Raw genomic sequence first — 24,373 nt, 5'->3', positions numbered from 1 at the left:
TGTGCTTATTTGCCGGAAATAATAATGAACACCTGGTGGAAAGTAATCAATTTAATGTGAACCCCGCCATTGGATGTGTACAGCAATTAATGTTGAATTTACTTGAGGATCTAGGCATTATGTCTCCAAGGGTGTTGTGTTATCTGGAAAGACTGCTGCAGGTATACAGACATGAATGTAAGAATGTTTTATGCATTGGGAGCATGTGCTCCAACAGCAACCATCTGCTAATGGACAACTACTGGCAAAAGCACCACAAAGGGGGCGGGGGGTGGTTTGATGATTTAAGGCTGCCTGTGGGACCTTTGTTGAAGCTGGAGGTGTACAACACGCAACAACGTTTCCGATGCTCTAAAGGACGCTGGCTATTTGATAGGGAGCTTCATCAATTTCTGTCAGCCGTCTCGCATCGGTTGCTTATCGACGCAGTGAAAGGAAGTGTGTATATCAAGTTAGTGTGCATACTGCAGAATTTGTATCCTGATTGATCACTGTGCATCATCTGAAAACCCAAACTGTTTAAAGTGAATACAATTTGAATAACATTTCTGTTTTAAATACTAATAAAAATCTGTTGTTCATAAAACCTAGGTGTGTCTTTATGTTCAGTAGTTATGGGGTGATCATGTCCGACGCATAGCTGTCTATAATATATTATGATGAAGGGGGTATTGAAGCTTGTATCGTAAAGTGAGAAGCGATGGTGAGAATGTGTCATGGGGTGGTCCCAAGGCGTGGATCTTAGAGCAGGAGGCCTAGGCGCTACACAAGCCGGCCTTAAAACACTTTAAACGTTGAATGACTATGGTATCTGACATCGATCAAACATGGCAGGCAGACATTATTGATTTCAGCCAGTTCATAGGAGACAATAATGACTTCCGCCTATTCTAGCCATCATCGATGTCCTATCAAAATATGCCTATGTTGAGATTTAAAAAAAAAAAGATGGGCACAGTGAGCGACATCTTTAAAATGCATATTTAACAACGACGAGTACCCGCTAAACTAACGACAGTCACTGGTATGGTGTTTTTAAATAAACCGGCACAGATAGTCTTCTAAAACAACACAGGGTGCATCACTTCATAACACAACTACAAAATATTGTAAAACATTTTATACACACTTTTAAAACACAGCTCTGACGTTTCTTCACAGCTAAAAATGCCCATTAGTATGTGAACGTGTTAACCGCATTTATAAATGTATATAACAACACGCATCATAGAGCTATTAAAACTATCCCGCAGCTGCAGCACCCCAGAATTCCTTAGAGGTTTGGAAGAAAATGTATGGCAAAAGACTTTTTTTAAAATGAGACACAAGCACCCCTTAAAAAGGGGATCATGAACGGATCTCAAAACGCAAGGCCATCTTTCCAAAGGGGTATGAGCAGAACTACAGCAACACAATCTTTATTTTAAATTGAGCGGCTCTCCGGGAGGGTCTTTATATATACAGACTAATTGATTACTTAGGGGAGGTTGTTCAAGGTGTTTTTTATATGGGGAACATCCAGAAAGTCAGTAAAGACCAACAACAATTCATAAAGAGTGAAAGTTGTGGAGCTACTAAGCAATATCTAGTGAAATGGTTGAGCTGGCATGACAAATTCAACAGTTGGGTGGATGCCGGTTTGCTAGAGGACACAGGTGTACAGCGGGAAAGTGAAGGAGTCTACATCTTTTTACATTATGCTCCCCAGCAACACTTTAGCTGATACATGCAGCCAGTGGATGCAAGGATTAAATTCAAAACCCTCTGCATTGTCCACAAGGCTTTCTGGGGCCTGGGTCCAAATACCTTCAGCTATCCCTCCGCAAATACCTTCCCTCTCAAGCTCTTCGCTCCTCTACCTCCAACTCCCTCAGGGTCAGTCGTTTTTCAAAGAAACAAGCTGGGGGTAGATCTGTGTCTTCGGCTCGGGCCTCCCTCTGGAACAGCCTCCCTGCCACTCTAAAACTTGAGGAGAACCATCTCCGGTTCCGGAAGCACCTCAAGACCTTCTTCTTCTCTTCTGCCTTCGCTTCCCCTCTACCCTGATGATCTGTTCTCTCTTGGCACTGTGCACCTGGCCACCCTCTGTCCTCTGGGCACAGGTACCTGCTCACCCTGCCACCCCGCGGCACTGCCTCCGGGCCACCCCTTGCACTGGGGTCTGTATCTGTACCCATACAGCCCCCCCTTTTTCTTCCTACACTTATCAGACCTACCCTGTCTGCTGCCTTAAACCTAGCACTTGCAAATTGCTGGCTTCACTACCACTGTTTGTTGCCTTTATTATTTATTTATTGTTATTTATCTGTTTCTCCTCTGCTTCACACTTTCCACTTCTCCCCCCTTGCATGCACTTTTCCCCTTCCCCTCACCCATGCACTTGCGTGTTCTCAATGTCACTGGGCCTAGTAAGATCGCTGTTTTGTTCTCCCCTGTTCCCCTGCCTTGCCTTGTTGCGCTCTGAAACACTTGTCTACGAGCACGATAGAAATAAAATATCAATATCAATAGCAATATCAATACATTCACAGAGAACAAAATATCCAACTTTACCGTATAGCTGGTCAAACTCATACATTTGGAAGGACAATGGACTGTGGTGCTCACAGAAGTTTAATATGTCTGCTCGTGGGATGCTTTGTGTGTCAGGTTTTCAACAACGGGGAGATTGGGTAACATACTGTGAACCGTGCAACACATTAGAAGTGAAGAAGAACTGTGGGACAATACCAGTATCTATATAAACTTTTTCTTTTACAACTTACTGGTTTACAGCGATATAGTGGAGTATCAAAGGGTGGGGTGTAGCTAAGTGCTGTTACTTAGAGCCGTGGAGATTAGAGCTAACAACAGCGATATTGTGAACATTCAATACAACGAACCCGATTACGTTCCAGTGTGTAAAAACCTTTTTTCGACACCATCAAAATATAAATAACAGACTATTAAGGACAGTTGGTATCATTTAAATACGGAAGAATCTGGATGCAGCTGCACATTAGACAGATCCGGCTGAAAGAGTAATAAAACAGCGTTACAATGGTTGTGGTGAAGAACTATGGGGACACCAGGTTTCATATGGAATATTACAGAAACCAGGCCAACTACAGCGATCAGATGTATTTTAGCAGGAGTCCCGTAATGTATGAAGTAGGCCTCGCCTGTATATTTAGAAGTCTCTTCAGACCTGCAATGTCCTTCCTATGCACAGATTCGAATGAGCTGAAGCGCACGTGAAAATGTCAACCACTGATATTGCAAAAGAAGTCATGGGGAGTATGACAAAGGTGGATACCAATAATCTTGCTCAACAGGAAAAAGGAGGGGCAGAATGGATCAGGCCTCATTTAAAGACCATGCAGGAGTGTAAAGAGGAAGAGGTCCACCCCTGACCCAGATGAGCATTGGAAACAGTTATTTTATGGCGGTGTCACCTCTGATGGCGCTATCGCTGCTAGCCCCGAGAGAATTCTTTGCATCAGGGTCGACTGACATGTATCTGGATTTGAACGACACATTGCTTTATCTAACATGTAAAATAACAAACACTGACGGCACTGACATAGTAACTGCTGCACGAGTGTCCACGATTGCATATTCCATACCCACCATGTTGAACCAGGTGGATGTAACACTGGGCGATCAAATCACAACACAGATGATGATGTCTATGCCTACAGGGTCTATGCAGAGAGCACATTAAATTATGGACCCGATGCCCTGGATAGGCAGCTCTCGCCGGTCTCTTTTACCACAACAGCACAGGCCAGTTCAAAACCACTGCTCTGGATGGAAAACACAGGATTCATGAAGAGAGTCTGCCATGCCCGGACCAGTAGAATATCGGATTTATTAGGACGTCTACACGCAGACCTGTTTTTCCAGGATAAACTATTGATCAACTGCATTGACCTTAAAGTGAAACAATCCAGAAATGCGGACGCTGTCTGCCTCATGAGCGGGGATGCCAAACAATACAAGCTAATCATCGTATCAGCGAGTTTATTCATTAAATGTGTGAGCATCTCCCCAACCATTAGACTAGCTCATACAGAGGCGTTGCTAATATCTAACATAAAGTATCTGGTGGAGCGGGTAGCTCTTGAAGTCTTCAGCATTCCTACTGGTAGCTGGGGTACCAGTAAAGACAACCTGTTCCTGGGGCAGCGCAGGAAAATAATCATCATGGGTTGAAACAGTGGTGCTCATCGGCGCATATGATCAAAAACCCTTTGACTTTAAACACTGTTACATGAACTATGCGGCAGTGCATAAGGATGGTATCTTGAGCCCAGCAAAAGCATACGCTCCTAACTTTGGAGTTCTGAACATAATCAGGGAGTACATGGGACTGGTGTCTATCACGGGGAAGCGCATGCGTGATGTGCCGGTTGCAGCCACTCGCAACAACTATTCCCTCAGATATATGCTACTGGCCTTCGATCTAAGACCTGAAATCGCATCAGCGGGCCATTTCAACCTCTTAAGGAGTGGAAACGTACGCGTTGAGATAAAGTTTAAAACAAATCTAACAGCGATGCACTTGCTGCTATCGTGGACCGTTTTTGATAGCGTTCTCGAGATCAACACCCAACGCAACATACTCTTTGATATTTAATGGATACTCTACAGATAAAAGGATTCCTGCGTAAGCATAGACACGCTCAGAAAATATTTCAATGTGTGTATGCAAGAGATACATGTTCCACGCGACAAACCAGGAATCGCCCTGTTAGCCTGGTGGTGAACACCGATTTGCAGGCCCAGGGTCGAAATGCACTGGATAGCACTCTGGTCGGTGGAGGATAAACTATTGGTGCTTGACAGTCTAGCACACTTTCTGCAACACCCCATATACACCGGAGTTTTAATGGAGCATGTGAAAAGCATTGCAAAATATTTCCGTCATACCACTGTGCCGGATTAAGACTCTAAAGCTATGACCTGCGGACAACACTGTATACTCTTTATCAGTCAAACGTCGGAATGGAGATCGCTGTCAGCTGTTTTGAAAACAAAACCATCGAATGGTGACAAGGTTTGTTAACAACAAGTTCAAGACATAACATAACGTGTATAGTTCTCGTAGAGTTTTTACTCTGTGTCAAAAATGCAAATGTGTGTGTTTTTATCTAATGTTACACATATAAATATAACAACTTTTTAAAAATCACCAAGTGTTGTGTGTTATCATACATAATAAAAATGACAACGTAATAAACAACCAGTCCGTTTTATTATTTGAAAAAATATTTATTTTAAAAATAGACATTCAATACAGAAAGGAAAAACGGTTATACTTGCACAAACCGTCAATACAGAAATGAATAAACGTTGTACCACAAACATTTCACTATATAGAGGATACAAAGTTATACTTGTAAATCCATTACAATACAGAAAGAAATATAAACATATACACTGACAATGGGTAATTTGCATTAATCAGACAGCCAACTAGGAGGGACGCGACTCCTGTGAGGCCTAGATGATTCACTGGTATAGGCGGCAGTGTCATTGTAGTAGCGTGAGGGGGTCGGTAAAGATTCCTTAAACCCCCAGGTATTACACCTCACTTCAGGACTGAAGGGATCGGGGTCTGTTCATAGGGGTGATTGCTCTGGGTGTCTCTAGAGGACTGTGTTGTTGCAGGGTAGCAGGGGCACCAGTTTTTAGCTACTCCAGAAGGTGCTGCTGCGTAACATTACATGCAACGGATGTCGGGATATTTAAATCAGCAAATGCTTGCCTAAACTTGTTCCAGCCACTGGGGGCATTTTTTTTTTATAGAAGTAGGCTGTCGACTCCCAATACCCCATACTAGGTTGTGGAGGTTCGAGCCCCTTGCAACCATAATCTGCAGATAAACTCCCCCCTATCGGTCCATGCCGATCATCCTTTTCAAGTTGCATTTTATATGCTGGCTAAGTGTTTTCACCACATCCACCACAAGCAGGTCTACCGCCGGTGGGGCCTTCACACCACTAGATGCATCAGGGGCATGTATAACATTAGTTTGTTCTTTCCGCATTGCTGTGCTTAGTGTTACTTTAAGTATTTATTCAGATTATCTACATATAAGGCCGTCTTATCATGCACCGCTAAATCCGAGTTGATCCGCATACTGGTAATCTTCCGTATATCCCAATCCTCCGGAGGTGTGGGGACCACCAAACTTTCTAACTGGTGTTTGTCCACCAAATACATTTTGTAAGTGTGCTCTATCACTGACCCCTGAGCAATCTGGTGATTGACTATGCTAGGGCTATGACCAACAGAGATCTGATGAATCCACCAGCCCGGAAGACAACTTTTCTTTTAGCTCATATGGAAACTCACTTATTAACCAGTTTGTTGATGACACCATTTTCTTTTTCAACATACTTACTTGCCGGTGTGTTAGGGAGATGTTTCCCTTTAAAGTGTTCTGGCTAATATCCGAGATAGCAGCCACCAGATCATCAGAGGCAGTAGCTACAATGGCCTTGCATTGTTGAGGGGTTATGTATATAGGCATTTTGAGTGCAATGTTTCTCTGCATTTGTGCTGACATGCTGAAAGCACGACCAGCTACTGACGCGGTATTGCGATTAATGGCGTTTTGTATATGTCTTTTTGGGGGTATGAACAGTGGGTAAACCTGGTGGGAGGATGTCGGTGCGTAATCTATAATCCTCTAGAGTGGTTGTTTTTAAATCAACCAGCAGATATTTGTAGGGCTTAATGGTCACGTCTTCAAAAGCCAATGAAGAAACACATTTTGGACTGATACATCTGGTGAGATACATTGGCTAGTTGTTGCTTATCGAAGGGGTATATATAGGGGTATATAACTCACGTTTAGCATTAAAGATCTGTTGCTCTTACCCTGTACAATATAGCAAATGCTTAGATTGCAGGGATAGGAATATCGAGTAATGGCTTTTTCTAGCTCGGCGCTCTGACCACCCTCTGCCATCAAATCATACATGATTACCATATTCATCATACTCAGTGGTATTAAGAAGGCCAGCAAAAGGCCCTGTTTGTCCCTGTTCACCTCGGCGCGACAAGGCCACTGTAAACACCACCCTGTTTCCAGTGCTATCTACAACATTCTTAAGGTACTGTGCTACATTATGCCGCTCATCGTCCACTGTTCCTGCTCTAACTTTGCCCAACCTATAGTATCTGCAATTTGTGTAACCTTACCATATGTTATTTGGCCAGGACAGCATCCAGCCCTTGACACTCTCTCGATTCTACCTAAGACTGCTTGTCAAATACAAAACACCATTGCCACCCCTCTACGGCCAACTATCCACTGCCAGAAGGCCTACCCCGTGAAGGTCATCACTAATCTGTTAACATTAGCCCTCACCGATTATGAATACAACCTGACCTTTTACTGAATGCTCTACTGCCTTAATTTGCAACTCCGGCTTCTACTAGGCAATCATTCAGCACATGTCATTGTCTCCTTACTGCTTAAGATTTATGACTAACAACAAATGCTACTGTCACCCCCACAGTGCCCAGGCTACTATTTGTCTAATGTCAATATGCATACTTTAAATGCTACCAAAAGGTATTTTGTTAAATGACATCACAATGCATATCCTTGAATGCTGACGCCGCTCATTCTTTTCATTTGCCTATGATACCTTGCACTGCTCACTGTTATTGGTTATTGGTTAACTTTAAGTGTCACTGTTATCCCCACGGCTGCTATCTGTCTATTGCCAAAGTGCATACTTTTAATTGCTACCAAAATGTATACTGTTGAATGCTGCCCCTGTTTTTGCCTATATTGATCCTCTCGGAGCACATTAACAAGCGCACCAATAACCCCAAAATATGCCTACTGCTAAACTGCATCACTCCGACTCCTCATTGATATTACTTAGCTGGAACATATTTTAGCAACCTTTTATTGAATCGCCATGCCAGACTCCAACTCCTAGACGCCTACCGCTGTACTACAGTAGCTGATCACTTTGTGGCTATCCATGACTATGTATGCCCCCATCAGAAACCTAGCCCTGGTGAGAGCAGACTCCTACCTTCATCCCTACCTAATACTTATAATTTACACCCCCTCAAGCTCTCGAGACACACAACCATGGCCAAACACCCTAACCCTGATCATCACATCACACCTACCAACTTTCTGCCACCCTTGAACCTACCTACGGGGATCAAGCCAACTTCTTTCCTGCCACTGATGAAACCAACGCATACCACACCCATGCTCAGAACCCTCACACTGCCTACAGCAATTGTTACAAATAATCACCCATTGATATCTCAGAGCCCGCCACTTGATATACCCCAATTTACCAAGACCTCCAGTCCTCCGACCACAAACCCCATCACACTGACGCCCAATCATCCATGCCCTTCAGCGAGCAGAAATGCATGGCTTGGCAGCAGATTGGGTAAATCCTATAAGATACCTCCTGCCCCATTGCCCACTAACATTTATCCTCAACACATACCCAAAACAAAACCTAAACACTCGAAGAAGACCAGACTGGCCGAAGGCACACCCTTACCCTCTGCCCACAACAACACTAATGCTATCCTAGGATGGAAGATAAATGCTAATTCCCTAGTTGCCCACGCAGTGAATATTGCAGATCTAATCCTAGAAAAGAACCAGGACTACCTTGCAATAACCGAGGCCTGGTTACATGCAGCAGCTGGACCAATCCCTCCTTCTAGCGACCCCGAATAACTATACGGTCCTCAGAGCAGACAGAGATGCCGCCAGAGGAGGTGGGGTGGCTTTCATAGCCAAAACTACACTAGTACTTAGAGTTGTCTCACACACTCCTACCAATTCCTTCGAAGTGCTGACTGTAAAACACCCCCTCATTAACTCCAAAACCATAACAAGGCATCTAATCTACAGACCTCCCGGACCATTGGGCTCCTTCGAGGAAGAAATAAATGCAATCCTGACCACCAACATGAAACCTTCCTCGCAAAACCTTTTATTAGTCAACCTTAATCTAGGTTTCAATGACCCGACTGACACTCATGCCACCTCCATCGCCAACTCCTTAGTGGAGCTTGGCCTTACTCAGAGTCGTTCTCCCCACCCATGATAAAGGGAGAATCCTCGACTGGGTAGCTGACCTTAATTGCAACAGAACCATCACTTCTATTGAGCCTCAACCTTGGACCGATCACGCCCTCCTGTCATTTAATCGTCAAGACTGCACCCCTCCCAACGTGGACTACCTCACTGCCCCATCCATGTCTACCAGGAATAAAAAGAATATTACTGCAGATAAACCTTTGCCTATCCTGTAAGCTCTACTTGTGCCCCCCCTTTGCCAAACCCAAGAGATTGCTTAAGTCTAGAAATACATGCCTGGCGTTTATACCACGCCATAAAAAGAAATGAGTTGCAAGCCCCACGGGTCTGGGACACACCCAAAAGAAGCTTGTAGGATAGACCACTTCATGACCTTTCGTAAATGTCAGAAAATGTTCTGATTTGAGCTTATCATGTCATTGCCCACTCGCATCCTGTGTTTATAATGCAGCGTTTTGAGACCTGTAGAGTTGTATTATATAAAAATACAAACAATGAAATATCAAGCTCTGATGAGAACCTCACCGGGAAGGTCTAAGAGTGACCCATGCTCTAGGGAACTGCCCCTAGATACAGATTGCTAGTAGATATTTGTTATGAAAATAGAAGTCCACTCTATCATACTCACACACAAACATACAAAACACGCGCACACACAAACACACGTACGTACAAGAGTGCATCAGTACCCATCTTTATTTTCTACAGCCCTCTCTAATGCATATACGTTGGCTACCAACTGCTATATACAAGTCTGCACTCTTCAGCAAACACATGATATTTACACCTTGCCATTTTTTATTTGTATGTTTTTCTAATGTGGTATTTCCCTTAGCATATTAATAGCATTTGATTTTTTAATTGATGTCTCGTCATTTGACATTCCAATCATTTCATTTATAAAAGTCTCTTTTAAGAGTAGTCTAGTTCGTATTGAGCGATAAGTGTAGGGAGATCAGTGTGATCAAAGAATCAGACATTATTGGAGGACAATGGGTTCCAAGGAAAAGACACAGCTACATGCAGACCTCTGTGGGAGGAGCAAGCGGGCTAATCTAGGATGCAGACAGAGGGTGGGAGATGATCTCTTTGGGAGTTCTGTGTCATGGGTAGAGGTCAAAGTGAGCAGGGGCTATCGGGAGCAGAGATCCACTACTTTCATTTTTACTGTCAGCAGTTCCACTATCTTTTTACAAGCATTTTCACCATGCCATAAATGTACCCTTTACAGTTAAGGCACAACTCTTCATTTGAATCATCTTATGTGACGGTACATGTAGGAAGCCGGCATGACTTCTAAGCCTGAATGTATCTAGATGGCTTCTTCTTAGCCAAGAAAAAATGTGGTGGGTCTTGCTAACACTAAGAAAAAATCTCTTCTCACACGGCATCTCCCCCTGATTTTGGTTATACATGTCATGTAGTTGTCTCCGGTTAAATGCTCAGACGTTATACTTGATAAAGGTCAATGCCATTTGCACGGCATGCAACTTTAATATCCGGTGGATATGTAGGTTTTGTCATACAATTGGAAAGTGTCCAGTTGTAATAGGAGCCTTAGTGACTGGTCATATGGATTATTGCAATACAATGAGTGACATTTAAAGGCAGACTTCAGATGGCTCAAAATTGATTTGGTTTCTGGGTGTTGGAAAAGTGATCAGTCCAGGCTGCTTGCAGGAATCTCCTGTGGTCTCCATTAGAGAATCCAGCTTTCAATTGTCTGCATCATCTTTAAATGCATCCAGGTGGCTACTCAGACTTACCTTAAGAATAGCATCACACAGTACATCCCAGGATGGGACATTGGTCTATCAAAGATCAGGGACTATTCATCTCTAGAACCTTTTCAGATCAGTGATGGAAGAGGTTCAGCCTTGAGGATCTGGTTTAGGAAGAAATGACCTTACTCTCTGCTTGACCACAGACTTTCTTCTATTGTTAGGCCCCTGTTCAAGTAGCATCTATTCAGGTAGGTGTTTGGTATGGGTTTCGGTGAAGTACAGATCAGAGAGTAGAGGGACTATATAAATGTTCGTACCGAATGACAAACTGAGAAAAAAAACATGAAAAGCAATACAAGGGGACCCCCCCCCCTTCTGTCTGTTACACCTACCTAGCTGTCACCCAGCCCCGGTACTGTGACACATCATGCACTATGGGCACAACACCAAGATCATAGTTCCACTACTTTCTTTTGTACACTTCTACCACTGGTCATGGGGGCAGAGGATCTGATGCAGATTCCACAGGACACATATCTTAAGAATATACGAAGCGCAGGAGAGGGGCAGGAGAGTGAGGCTGAGGGCTTAGCCTACCCCTATCAAGATTTATTTTGATAAATTAAGGTTTCTGTCAGTATTGGGGGTCCTCTGTGGTTGCCTAGAGATTCAGCCCCTTTAAAGACTACCAGTTCTGATTCCAGCAGTAAGTCTCTCTCTCTCTCTCTCTCTCTCTCTCTCTCTCTCTCTCTCTCTCTCTTCCCCCCCCTCCCCCATGGGAACCCTCTCTGAGGCTAGGCAGGTTCGCCCATACCTTAACGAACAATATCTGGAACTCTGAACATCTCTGTGGAAAAAGAACCCTCTAAGCCCTTGGGAACAGATGTATGTGGGTTCCCTTATGAAAATACAAAAACTTGCAAGACTCGTTTCCAGAGTTGTGTGCTACTTCATATTGTATTGAGTGACAAGGCTTCTAGGAACAATCATATGGTTTGTCAATCAAATCCCTTTCATTTGTTTCTCTTTAAAAAGGTATTTAAACAAAATATTTCAAAATTGCATTCATAAAATATGCACCAGTCGTATTTGGTAAAGTCTGAAGTTGATAGGAAAAAAGTCAAGAACCAAGACTTGTACAGCTTTATAAACAAGAAATTGTGATCTCAACAAATGGATAAAAAAGGACACATATGCCCTTATAATCTTTTGTTACAAGCGGTATTCTACATATGAAGATCAACAGAAACCTGACATGTTTCGGTCCCCAGGTGACTGTGGTACCTTCTTCATAGGGGAGGGTGGGGTGGCCTAGGGAAAGTGTGCAAGAGTTTAGTAAGGTAGATGTAAATAGAGAATTCTCACATAGTGTACAATACATGTGAACACTCTTACCTCGTAATTGATGATTGGTGGTGGAGGAGCTGTAATTAAAAATATCTGGCTATCATAAAACCCAATTAAATTGAAGTTGGGAGCTGTGGAGATGCTTCGTATGACTTAGCTTCACTGACTGTAATATCACCACTAACAAACCATCCTTAACCGATTCTCTGAAAAATGAACACTGGAGAATGGAATGCATTACTTACCAAACTCTTTCAGAAGGAACCGAGGGCTGGCTTTTTTGTGAGGCTAATTATGTTCTCAACGAAACCGAGCCTGGGATGTAGCTATTCAAAAAAACAGATATCAGAGGGAAAGAGAAAAGTGTAAGGGGCCTTGAACTATCCCAAAGGCATGTGGAGAAATGAAAGATAGTTCTCCTACTGTTAGGACACTATCAGTGGTGAGGCAGCTTGCTGGGGCTGTGTGATGGTGTCTGACAAGATTTGCATCCGGTGCCATTCTTCATAAGTGACGTTTTCCTGCACACACTTGTTCTGTGAGTGAACACCAACTAGAGCAGAACTAGAAGAATACATCAGCCATGTGGGGAAAAGATGGCGCCAGTAATACGATTAAAATGCCTCATGACAGACTGTATTTAGAACTTCTTAGTGGAAAATAACTAGAATAGCAGATGATATAGATTTGGCAGCGTACAGATATAAAGCACTGCTTGCACTCATATATATGCTGTGCAAAGAACACCAGCAATGCGTTAAAATAAAGACAAACAATATTGATTGGCAACACCAAAATGATACAAAGTTGCAGTTTAAGGTTAGAGAGACAGAGTTGGTTAAACCCAATGTAGGTTTTAAATATAAAAAAGACCTTGGATGGTACCCACATTGCGTATCCAATACATAACAGAAGGTTTCAAGATCACGCATGTGCCTTCATATTTTAAAAGAGAACGTGTGTACTCTTGAAAATAAGCTACTGTACCAAGTTTCTATTCACTGTGCTTGTAAAATAAAATATATGATCATGTCGCATACATAACTACATCTCTCCAGAAACATTTGATCAAAGTATGTTCAAACAGGGATAAATAATAGGGACTTAATTATATTGTTGAACTGTTGGAAAAAGGTGAGCAATAAAGTCTTCTGTATATCCCATAGTTGACAGAATAACCACAGATGTGATGTCATAATTAAGTTTCGCCTTTCATTACACATACTTTAAGGAACAATTGTTGGCAAAGCCAAGAGTTTTGGCTACTACGGCATGATGAAACCACTGTCCTAGGCACAGGAACTGAGGACCTGAAAGACTGAAAGACAAAACAGCAATGCTACAAACAGGTTCTGTCAGAGGAATGTAGTGTGCATGCAGTCCCCTGGCTCTGACCTTTCCCCCCAGTTAACTGCCCAGATGGGCATGGTACCGGGTTTGTGGAGGCAGTGGGAGACTAAGGGTGCATGCAGATTTCCTCCCCTGCTGCCTCCTCAGTCCCGCGTACTATGGCTGCACGACCTAGGAGGTGTGTGGGGAGGGGGAAGAGCAGAGGCACTCTGCGTCTCTGCAGACTGTGATCCCACAGAATGGACTGCCTTTCTCCCACTGCATACATCCCGGTGAGATGTGGGCAGGCGGGAAAACACTCCACAGGACAGTCTTGCAAGCAAACAGAGCTGCTCTGTATCTTCTCTACTATGTCGTCATGGAAAGAATATAGACACTGCGAGTCTGTCATTTTCATGTAACACTAGGAGCTTAGTGGCATGCAGCGGATATGGACACAAAATATCCCATATCTTTCTATAACATAAAAAATATACTTAGTGCTATGATCATAGGTTGTTGAAACAGTGTCTGTATAGTCAGACACAATTCCCCTCTCTTATGCCAGTTGTGTATTCATTTCTACAAAGCAACATGAACTCATTTGTCAGTGATGGTGGCTGTGCCATTAATGCATGCGTCCTCTTACCTGGGCTTTCTAGGGAAGATTCTCATGCTGCCTCAGATCTCCACTCACTGAGCTCAGAAGGATCACAGACATCCAATAGAAGATGGATTCCTGCCACGAGGACCTGACGTTTCAAAGGAGATAGAAAGACACACAGTTGCTGATGCTCAACGTATTCTGAAATCAGCGTGTGGGTGTGTGTGTGTGTGAGAGAGAGAGAGAGAGAGAGAGAGAGAGAGAGAGAGAGAGAGAGAGAGAGAGAGAGAGAGAGAGTGTTTGTGTCTGTGTGGTGAGTGATAGCAACAAAGAGGAAAAGAAAGGGAGGATTAGCAAGGAGTGAAAAAGCAAGTTACAGAGAGAGAGTGGAGAGGCGAGAAATGGGAGAAAGAGAGAGTGTGTGGTGGGAAATGAAAGCACATGGCGCTGCATATTAGATTATTTTATTCCTAAAACGTGTCTATGGCTGAGTAAAACATGTTCTACCTAACTTACACGTTTCATATTCGTGCGAAAAAGGTGACTGAACAAGTGATGTATTCTTTGCCCGTATCTTATACTCTACTTCCCAGCCAGCAGCTGCCAACATATTCATTTATTTTTTTCCATCGCTGAAATGTCTAAACACAAACTAACCGCACTTCCCCACTCTCTCTCCACATTGCAGTGCTGCACGCAAACCACAATGCCAATGCTCAAGCTGTTAAATTGCCCACAGGCCACAGCTCAAGTGAACTATGACTTTAAGGTCATCACTCTGCCCTTCTACAGTGCGAGTCCCCTACCAGCACTGAATGTCTAGGAGGATTGAACAAACTTGAATTATTTGAATTCTGAGTAATGATGTTTTGGATTCAAGCAATTGAAGTGAGGCAACAGTCTTGTGCCTCATGTTTTATGTCCCCCTCTTTGTTATGTGTTTTCTTGATGATAACATAACTTTGTGCCTGTTAGAATGAGTTAATTGACCAGACTAAAAATAAATAATGTTAAGATTTATTATTAAGAACAAGCAGGATATTTGTGTTTATACTCAGAAAGAAAACATGTTGTGGGGGGTCAAACCCACAGCTCCTGTGGGTTTCCAGGTGAGGGGTCTAAGCTTTGCTCCATCAATGCTCTGGATCCATGTCTAAAATATATGTGTGCTTAAGTCTACTCTGTCATCACTACACCCACTGTCACCTGCCAATCTAAAAATACCTTAATGGCTTTTACTGAGACATATCAGTTGCTAAACCACACTTAATCCCCCCTCCCCCCTTGATATGCAAATGCAGGTTGACAGTGTGGGGGAGGGGCAGAACAGCAGCAGCTAGCCCCATATTTAGGAAGAGTGTTTATATCCAAGCACACTGTGCTGTTTTGGAGGAGGAGCTTGGCAAACAACATACTGAACCTAACCTGGAGTGTTCGCAGAGCTGAGACAAGGGGTGACAGTCTCTGCAGTCCGCTATGTGCGTGGCTCAAGTCTGCCTTCCATTGTGATATTTGGGAGGGGGAGCAAACACAGAGCGTTCGCGGAGCTCAGACGATGTGTGACAGTCCCTGCAGTCTTGGCAGCTCTTGGCGTCAGTGGAAGATGACGGAAGCTGGAGAATAACAGGGAACAGGCAACCTGACTCCTACTGTGACGAGCAAAACACAAGCAAAACAACGGACGACCGTGGGGAAGGAGGTGAGTTGAGTGGCCCCTCGAAAAAAAACACAAACAATGACATGTGTCTAGCGTCTAGGGGTAAAAAAGAAAACACTGACACTTACAGCCCCCCCCCCCCCCCACCAGGGCCAGCCTTAGCACCCGCAGTGCCCTGGGCAAAACAAAATTTGGCGCCCCCTCCAAAAAACAAAAATACACACGCATTCTTGAAACACCTAGGCAACATAAACAATGTATGGTAAAAAGATACTTTGAAATCTGGATTTGCCTCTGTACTGCATGGTCTACGAAATAAAACACACACACAACATGGCTTTCTATAAGAAGGCAGGATAAAATGTATTTACAAAACCAACAAAAAAAATGATACTGATGCTGCAGGGGGAAACTCTCATTTAAATGAAAACACACTAAATGAGCAACTGCCAAAGTCCAGACTTCAAATGTTTGTCTTCATATCATAGGCCAACCATATCACAGGCCAACTAATTTAAAAGTTGACTTTCCTAGCCTTTCTATTGGCAAATTCTGTTATGACATCAGAAAAATGTATTGTCTGAGCAATGTCATTTTCGATGGTGAGCATTGCCAACGCGACAAGCCTCGCTTTGCTCATGTTTGAGCGGAGATATGTTTTAATTAATTTCAGCTTGGAGAAGCTCCTTTCTCCACTTGCTACAGAGACGGGTATGGTTGATAAAATCGTAACGCGACCCAGACATTTGGATAACAATCCCATATTTTTCGACTGTGAATGAATTGCAGCACATCAAACAGGTTTTGTACAAGTTCTGGCAATGTATCTTTAAGAGAAGTTCATCTTTTAGGCCAATTGCATCAATGTCAGGGTCTCCTGCTGAGGTTAGTACCACCCACCTCCAACCTCCTGTAATTCTCATAAAGGAGTGCACCATTAGAAAACTCTTTCATATTGTACAGAAAACCCCATGCTAAATTGTGCTCCTTCATTTGTTTGAACCTTTCTTGGATTGAGTTTAATGCTGTGTCCAGGAAGTCATTAAAAAATTCAACTCTAAACTTCTCCTTCGGATCTTGAGGAGCTTCATCTTCACATTCATAAGAAAATTGTGTTTTCTTGTGTCATCTCCTCATATTGTCTTTAAAAGAAGCTTCAACCTCCAGTTCGCTGGCCAACTCTTTAGCTGTAATCAGAGCATCAGTGAATCCGTTTTCTCCGTACTTCTGCAGAAACTGGATACAGGATTCAAAAAGTAGAACCGCCGTAGAAAGGTCCAAAGACTTGGACTGCATGGCTTTGCTTATTAGGTTGACTCTGAACAGGATATCGTGCCAGACAACCAAAGACACTAAAAAAGCATAGTCTTCCAATTGATCAGCGAGATTGATTGCTTCATGACGAAGCGATGCATCACGTTTCCCCTCTTTGGCAAGTTCAATAAGAGCATCATGGACACCAGTTATTTGATATCTGACAGCTTTTACACTGTCAATCTTACACTCCCACCGTGTCTCACAAAGGGGCTTTAGGGTCAAACCTTTAACATTTTTATTCAGAATGCTCCAAGGACAAACCGAGTAAGAAAAAATGACATATATTCTCTGTAACATGCCAAAGAGGGTAAGCAATTTCGTTGTGCATTTTGCAGCATCCCCTAACACCAGATTAAGGGAATGGCAGCCACATGGCATAAAGAATGCCCCTGAGTTTATATCAAGGACACGCTTTTGCACTCCTTTAATTTTCCCCCTCATATTGGCGCCATTGTCATATCCCTGTCCTCTGCAGTTATTCACATCAAGACCACAGTCTTTTAGTTCTTGGAGCAAAACATTTGTGAGGCCTTCCCCAGTACTATCATCTACTGCCTCAAACCCAATAAAGTGTTCTTGAATGCAAATGGTGGCTGCATTTGTGTCCACAAATCGCATGGTTATGGAAAGCTGTTCTTGGTGGCTGATATCAGGAGTGCAATCAAGTATGACAGAAAAGAACTTTGCTCCCTGTGCACGTTTTACGAAATCCTCCTTCACATTCTCAGCCATCAAGTTTATTAGTTCATTTTGGATGGTTTCTCCACAATAATAGTCTGCAACTTCCTTTGAAAGTACTTTCTCTAAATGTCTGCCCATCACCACATCAAACTTTGCTAATAACTGCACAAGGCCTAAAAAGTTGCCATTATGTTTTTGGTATAAGCAGTCATTTGATCCACGGAAGGCCAAATTATTGCCAGCAAGGAACTGCACTATAGGAGAAGGCGCTCCAACACATTGCACCAGTGCTTTGCTCGTTGGAGTAAAATACGTTGATGCTCATCATCTATCATTTTGTTTGAGAGCAGTCTTATTTCTGCTTCAGCCCAATCTCGATAGGCCACTAAGTGCATGAGAGAATTCTCATGCTGAAACAGAGTCTGTGCAATATGTTTCCAATCCCTGCTTCCTCCCACTTTCAGACTGCCCTTCACACTGGACTGGCTAAACAATTTGCAACAAAAACAAAATACACAGTCTCTGCTAACTGAGTACACTAACCACTCACGATGAAAAACTTCAGGATTATTATTTCCTATTCTTCTTTTGTAACGGACATTTGAAAAATGCCGCCCTAAATCATCTCTTCGAAAACTAACATTTGCATGTTTGGCAGGGCCGGTGAGCACAAGGTGGTCTCGCAAAGTGATACTCATGACTGTAGGCCATAGTGCTGGGTCTGAAAGGTCATTTTGATAAACTTGTGAAATCTGCAGAGGGTTTTCATCAACAGCTTGCACAACATCATCTATAACAGGGGCTACCTCAAATTGGGGAGTTGGGCTTGCGGCAGGCTGAACTCCAGTTTCATGCTCGGTTTCCAAAGGAGCAGAGCACATGGCAACAGGAGTGGTTTTGTCGCCCACTGTGCATGCCCTTTTCACAAATTGCTCCATTCTTTGCTTTAAGGTCTCCCGCTCCCGATTCTCCAGTGCTTTGCGTTTCCGATTTTGGCTACCAGACTAGGGGTGTCACGGTATTAGTTTTAGGGCGGACGATAACCTTCTTGCCAAATGACGGTATATCATGGTTATCGCGGTATAGAAGGTGGAGTTAACTAATCTTAACAAATATTTTCTAAAAGGTCATAAATTGTCAGCTTTATCATCACAAACAAAACAAGGCACCGAGGGCCAGAATTGGGCTTTTCAACATACTTTCCACTGAAATGCCACCCCTTGCTTCCACCAAACAACACAAACACACGTGTGGAGAGGAGGGGATTGGGGGGGTGGCTGCGACTGGCAAAGCAAACTTATTAGCGTTTCTTAAGTGGTCATTTAGGCTTTTAGCTCCCCCACTGGCTACTGGTGAAGATGAAAATGCTACCATCTTGATAATCTGCATGCCACGGATCAATGGAGGCTGATGGCAGTATGTGCTTCTGCTTATACACACCCACGCATGCACGCACTCTCTATCTCTTTACGTTACAGCCTTTAGTTTACTTGCGGGCCGAAAGGTGGTCAGTATTCACAGACGTGTTACCCTTTGGTATGGCAGCAGGGAATACCAGCAGAGATGAGTGAATTTTGTGGTGTGACTTATTATATGTAAATTCAATGATGGAACCAGCGAAATCCCCCATTGTCATATGTTTAGAAAACATTATGCATTATAAATATATAACCCCAAAGCCACCAACCAAAAGTAAATTCTTTTCCTTCTTGGCACTGTATTTATTCTTCCTATTGCTAACATATTGATTTTGTGTCAGGCACCTGTGGTTTACGGAATGGCATTAAAAACTGCTCTAACTGTAACTACTTGTACCGAAAAAAAGAACTTATTTTTTTACATTGCCTTTTTGCATTTGAAGTTCTTTAACTTACCATTAGGTCAATGCTTTTTAGTTAACTTACGAATACGCAGGCAGGATTTTCCAGCTGTTGCAAGGTAGCATTTTGAAACTCGTCTCTGCACATATTTAGCTGATTCTCCAGGAATCTAAGGCGGCTGCAGAATTAGTCTTTCATGGCGCTCACTCGTTGATCGCCTTGAATGAAAGAGTGACTAGTGGAAGTGCTATAATGCACATTTTGAGCAATGAGCTTGCTGCTCAGTCACAGGTCATCGCTTTGAAAATTGGCCTCGACTTGCATTTTTATGGAACCACGTGGCATGGGCATCATGACCCCTTGCTGCGACAAAAAGTTTTTTGACAACTCTTTATCCCATTAAAGGGAGAAAAGTCACTCATGTGCGGTCTGAAAGCCCATGTCATTGATTTTGTTTCTTTTGTCAAAATGTCATAGCCAACACAGACACACCGAAAGATTGCATAGTGATCTAATCAGTATAGCTTGTTTACCATCTGCCTGGTGTATTATGAAGGGAATCTAAGTGATTTGACCGAATGAAAAATTATCGAGGCTGAAATATCCGAAAACAAAGTGCTCGAATAACCAAAAGTTCGAACACTTTGTTTTCGGACATTTCAGCCCTGATAATTTGTTAAAACACACATTCTCTCACACACACACACACAACACACCCATAACACCCCCCGGCCCCCACCCACTCCCCCAGCATACCCCCACCCACACCACCAACATAAAGAAACCCCACTTACCTTCACCTTCACGCTGGTTCCTGCAGCGCCAGTTCCCTTTCACTTCTGTGATTGGGAACTGGCGCTGCAGGGTCCTTTTCTTTTCTTGTTTTTTAAAAAAAAAGAATTTTCACGGACGGCTGCAGGGGTGTCCCCTGCAGCCCCCGCTCACTATACCATTAAGTGTAGTGAGCGGGGCAATGCGGGGGACACCCCAGCAGCCCCCGTTTTTTTTTTAATGCTACCACCAGAGGATCGAACTTTTGGTGTTCGATCCTTTGGTGGTAGCATTTTTAGAACTTTTGGTCGTTTTGACCTTTTTTTCGGTCATTTCGACCTAAACCTTATGAAGGTCTGATGTCGAAGTCACCACTGACCATGTAATCCTAAAGGACAACGTTCAGTGGGTGCTGCCGATTTCTTTCTTGATTCTTGCAATACATGTTCATTTACCTTCTTAAAGATAGTGGCAAAAAAAACTTTGAAAATGACAAAGTTAAAATACATATCGGCACAAATATGGCCTACACCACCACCTCACCACAGCCCCATCATTACCGTTTTTCCCAGGTCTCAGTGCATTAGGACCCTTGTGATGCGAGTTCAGAGCGAGGAATGCTTTTGTGGGGGGTGTCACAAATTGAGAATAGACCTAAGAAATATTTCTCCCCCATTGCTCTGGATACTTCAAATTGAATGTAGAATCTGTCCTGCCTGCTCGAGTCCAGTGCCATATGCAGAAGGCAGGTAGGTGAAGGATCAAGCGAACCAACAACTCTAGTGCCAACGTGCAAATCTACACAGGACAGTGGGGGTGGTTGGAGGGGGCAGTTTATTTACTAGCAGAAAGCACTGATAGGCCCAGTGTTCAACAGTCTAGAGCAGGGTCAGACTGGGGCATAAAATTGTCTCGGGCACCAACATAAAAGTGGCCCACAGTTGCAAATGGGAATTCATTTCTTTTGGAACACTGTTTGAATAGTACCCAAGGGGGAGATTTTTGATAAAATGTGATGCAAATTGTACATTTAAAAGAATATTTATTCAGCAACAGTGGTCAAATCTATTAGCCGCATAGTGAAGTCACTCATCAAACTGGCCCACTTTGACCAAAAAATTGCCCCACTTTGACCCAAAAAACTGGCCCACACAAGCATTTTGCGTTTTTGGTTCGTCCATGGGCATATTGCCCTAAAGGCCATTCCTCGTCTACAGAGCTAAAGTTGTTTGTGGACATGCATCAGAAGGGCATCCAGTTTATTCCCCCCTTTGAATTCTGGGATGTGTAGTTCCCCATCTTTCAAATTGGTGAGAAAACTAAATATCACATAATTCTAAGCTAAAACAGAACTGGATGGATATCCGATCCATGACTATGAGAAACTTAAGTTCCTTGAATCTTAACCTTAGGGATTGTAATTCGATATGCATGACTTCACTGGCCGTCCTTTTAATTACAATTTGCACAGCCAGAGCAAGAGCTGTTCCAATGTGCATTTGCTCAGTGCAGTAGGACCTTAACTTACTGAACTAATGGCACATGATGCCGGGCCAGGCTGGATCAATATATTTCTGCTCATGCTGGCTGAGTGGTTCTAAGCAAAGTGCTCCTGGCTCCACTGTTTTGCAAGTCACTGAACGTTTTATTACATTTGTTTACATCCGAACACAAGGAAAAATAAAATGCTCACTTTCAGTTCAGGCCCTCAGATCACCCTTGTGATGTCCCTGTGGTCTTGCTAATTGCAAATTGAAAATCGGGACAATCACCATAGAAGATCTGACCTGTAGCGCGGAGCAGCATGACTGTGTGAAAATGTTTAAAATCTGTATGCTGCCTTTCAAATACATAATGCCTGAAACAAACTAACTTTGTTCTAGTTTGCACATGAAATCCAGGTCTGGCAGAGTCTATGAACTGGAGTCTCTGGTATGCTTATAGAGCCAGTCAGTCAGCTCATCATTGCAGGCTTTGCATGGGCAACACAAAGGTTCAGACACTGGACAGCTTTCAACACAATTTGCACAAAGTCAGCTGATCTTTGACCCGACACTACTGATCACAGAGAAAGAGCGGTCACAGCAGCAAAGCTGCATTTACTAATGTGGCCTCACTTTCCCTATGCTCTTGTCTGCCAAACGAGGCCCCCTTGGCAGATGGCACATCCAACAGTGCAAGACCAAGACTGTGCAGCACTTGCTTACTGCAGCCTTTCCAAATCAGATTGAAAAGCACACTTAACGGTATAAACGATATAACGGTATAAACAACGTGACGGTTATTATTGTCCAATTAAGTTGTTCACGGTATCTTTAACGGTATACCGTTATACTGTTACATCCCTATACCAGACAGCTTGGATTTCAAAGACATTTTTATGTCTACTGTACCAAATTTCTCTTTTTTTCACTTGTCCACTGTAGGGCACTTCACCTCTCTTCCTTTCTTGTGAATTGAGCCGTAACTGTCAAACGTCTTCGCTCAATTCTGGTGCTTGCCTTCTGTGCACTCTCTATCACTCTAGCTGCTGTGTCATTCACCGTCTAGCTTCTGTTTTACGGGATTCACAAGAACTATTTCCTGAGTAGTGAAAGGACAATCTGGGTTAGGTCATTGTTAACTGGTGGGTGATGCTGTGGTAGGTAAGTGTGAGGTTAGTTGGGTGGTTGAGTCAGAGTTGTTAGTGCATTGAGGTGAGGACACAAAAGAACAGGATTCAACTGTACACATGTATCAAATGACCACAAAAGCAAGACAGTGTGTGTTTGATGCTTATGGGTCATACTGAGCAGGATTGTTTGCCACTGACATTTTCTTCTATTAGTGATTTTGAAATCTTTAAAAGGTGTGCATGTTTTAAACTCTAAGAACCAATACAAATGTTTGCCCTGGGTCGTGCAGTACCGAAATGCGACATTTCACCTTTAGTTGTTGTATTTTTCATCAGGTTATATAGTGCAGTGGTGAAGTCTCCAGCCTACAAACCTGCCGACTGCGGGTTCATCCCCGAGGTCGGTGTTAATTCATAAATTCAAAGAGGACATTCAATGTTTCTCATTTTAGCTGGAGGGACTAAGTCCACCCTCCTGAATAAAGTGGGGGGGCTCCGTCCCCCCGTTTGTACCCTCGACTTAAGCCCTGGTAAAGCCCCAACACAACATGTGCCCACCATCCACATGCATACAGTCACCATCCACACACATTAAAAGAAAAGCCCCCTACACAACGCACGCACCTCATCCACACAAATACATTAAAAGAAAAGCCCCCTACACAACATGTGCACATCATCCACACACATACATTAAAAGAAAAGCCCCCTACACAACACGCGCACATCATCCACACACAAACATTAAAAGAAGAGCACCCTACACAACACACGCAAAGCATACACAGGAATACATTAAAAGCAGCAATTACTTTAATGTGGGAGACTTGCAGCTGTTCAGCGGTGGCGAGTCCGAAGGCAGGATTGCAAGCAGGCCAGGCACGGCATCAACAGGATTCACTTGAGTAACTGTGGCAGTCTGGCAGAGGCTCAAAGGCAGCATGCCAGTCCCTGGGATTTAAGAAAGCCGCATTGGACTAATTAAAAAGCCCCCTCACCAAAGGGGAGTGGGCTTTTTAATTAGTCCAATGTCCGTAGGCCACCTGAGAGGCGACAACCCAACACGTCACCAAGGTGCACCTCGATATCCCAGGTGTTCCTTGGTGACGGGAAGGGCGCTCAGCAAACCATGCCCATCCCGAAAGCGGTCTCATTTTTAAAGACAGGAGCAAGGGAAACTACGTTAAACAATAGACTGGAAATGAGAATTAAAGGGAGAGATCGAGCTTGGCAGGATGGCAGCCCGCCATCCTCCCTGACGAGTAGGATGTGACATGTTTTTCTATTTAATTATCCAGCCCGCAGCACCGAGGCTTCTCTGCAGGGGCATTCAAGCGAGGAAGGGCACACGCTCTGCAGAGAAGGCCTGCATGTCGGTCTCGGGCAACCTGAACTCTCTCTCTCATTTGGATGGCCCACTTGACAAA

At 43.4% G+C, this 24,373-nt stretch overlaps 1 protein-coding gene across 1 annotated transcript in view; it reads right to left on the bottom strand.

Moving 5' to 3' along the window:
• The window catches only part of LOC138491540 (galactose-3-O-sulfotransferase 2-like), a 470,736-nt gene that overhangs the window by 375,859 nt on the left and 70,504 nt on the right, over positions 1 to 24,373 (bottom strand). Inside the window, exon 2 of the mRNA XM_069618091.1 lies at positions 14,132 to 14,234. Coding sequence (XP_069474192.1) covers positions 14,132 to 14,157 — 26 coding nt within the window. The 5' untranslated portion in view covers positions 14,158 to 14,234. The remainder of the gene's footprint in view (positions 1 to 14,131; positions 14,235 to 24,373) is intronic.

Source organism: Ambystoma mexicanum, chromosome 10, assembly GCF_040938575.1.
Source record: "Ambystoma mexicanum isolate Mex_15411 chromosome 10, UKY_AmexF1_1, whole genome shotgun sequence".
NCBI classification, from domain to species: domain Eukaryota; kingdom Metazoa; phylum Chordata; class Amphibia; order Caudata; family Ambystomatidae; genus Ambystoma; species Ambystoma mexicanum.
The sequence above is the reverse complement of the archived record's forward strand: the minus strand, read 5'-3'. Positions and strand labels throughout refer to the sequence as shown.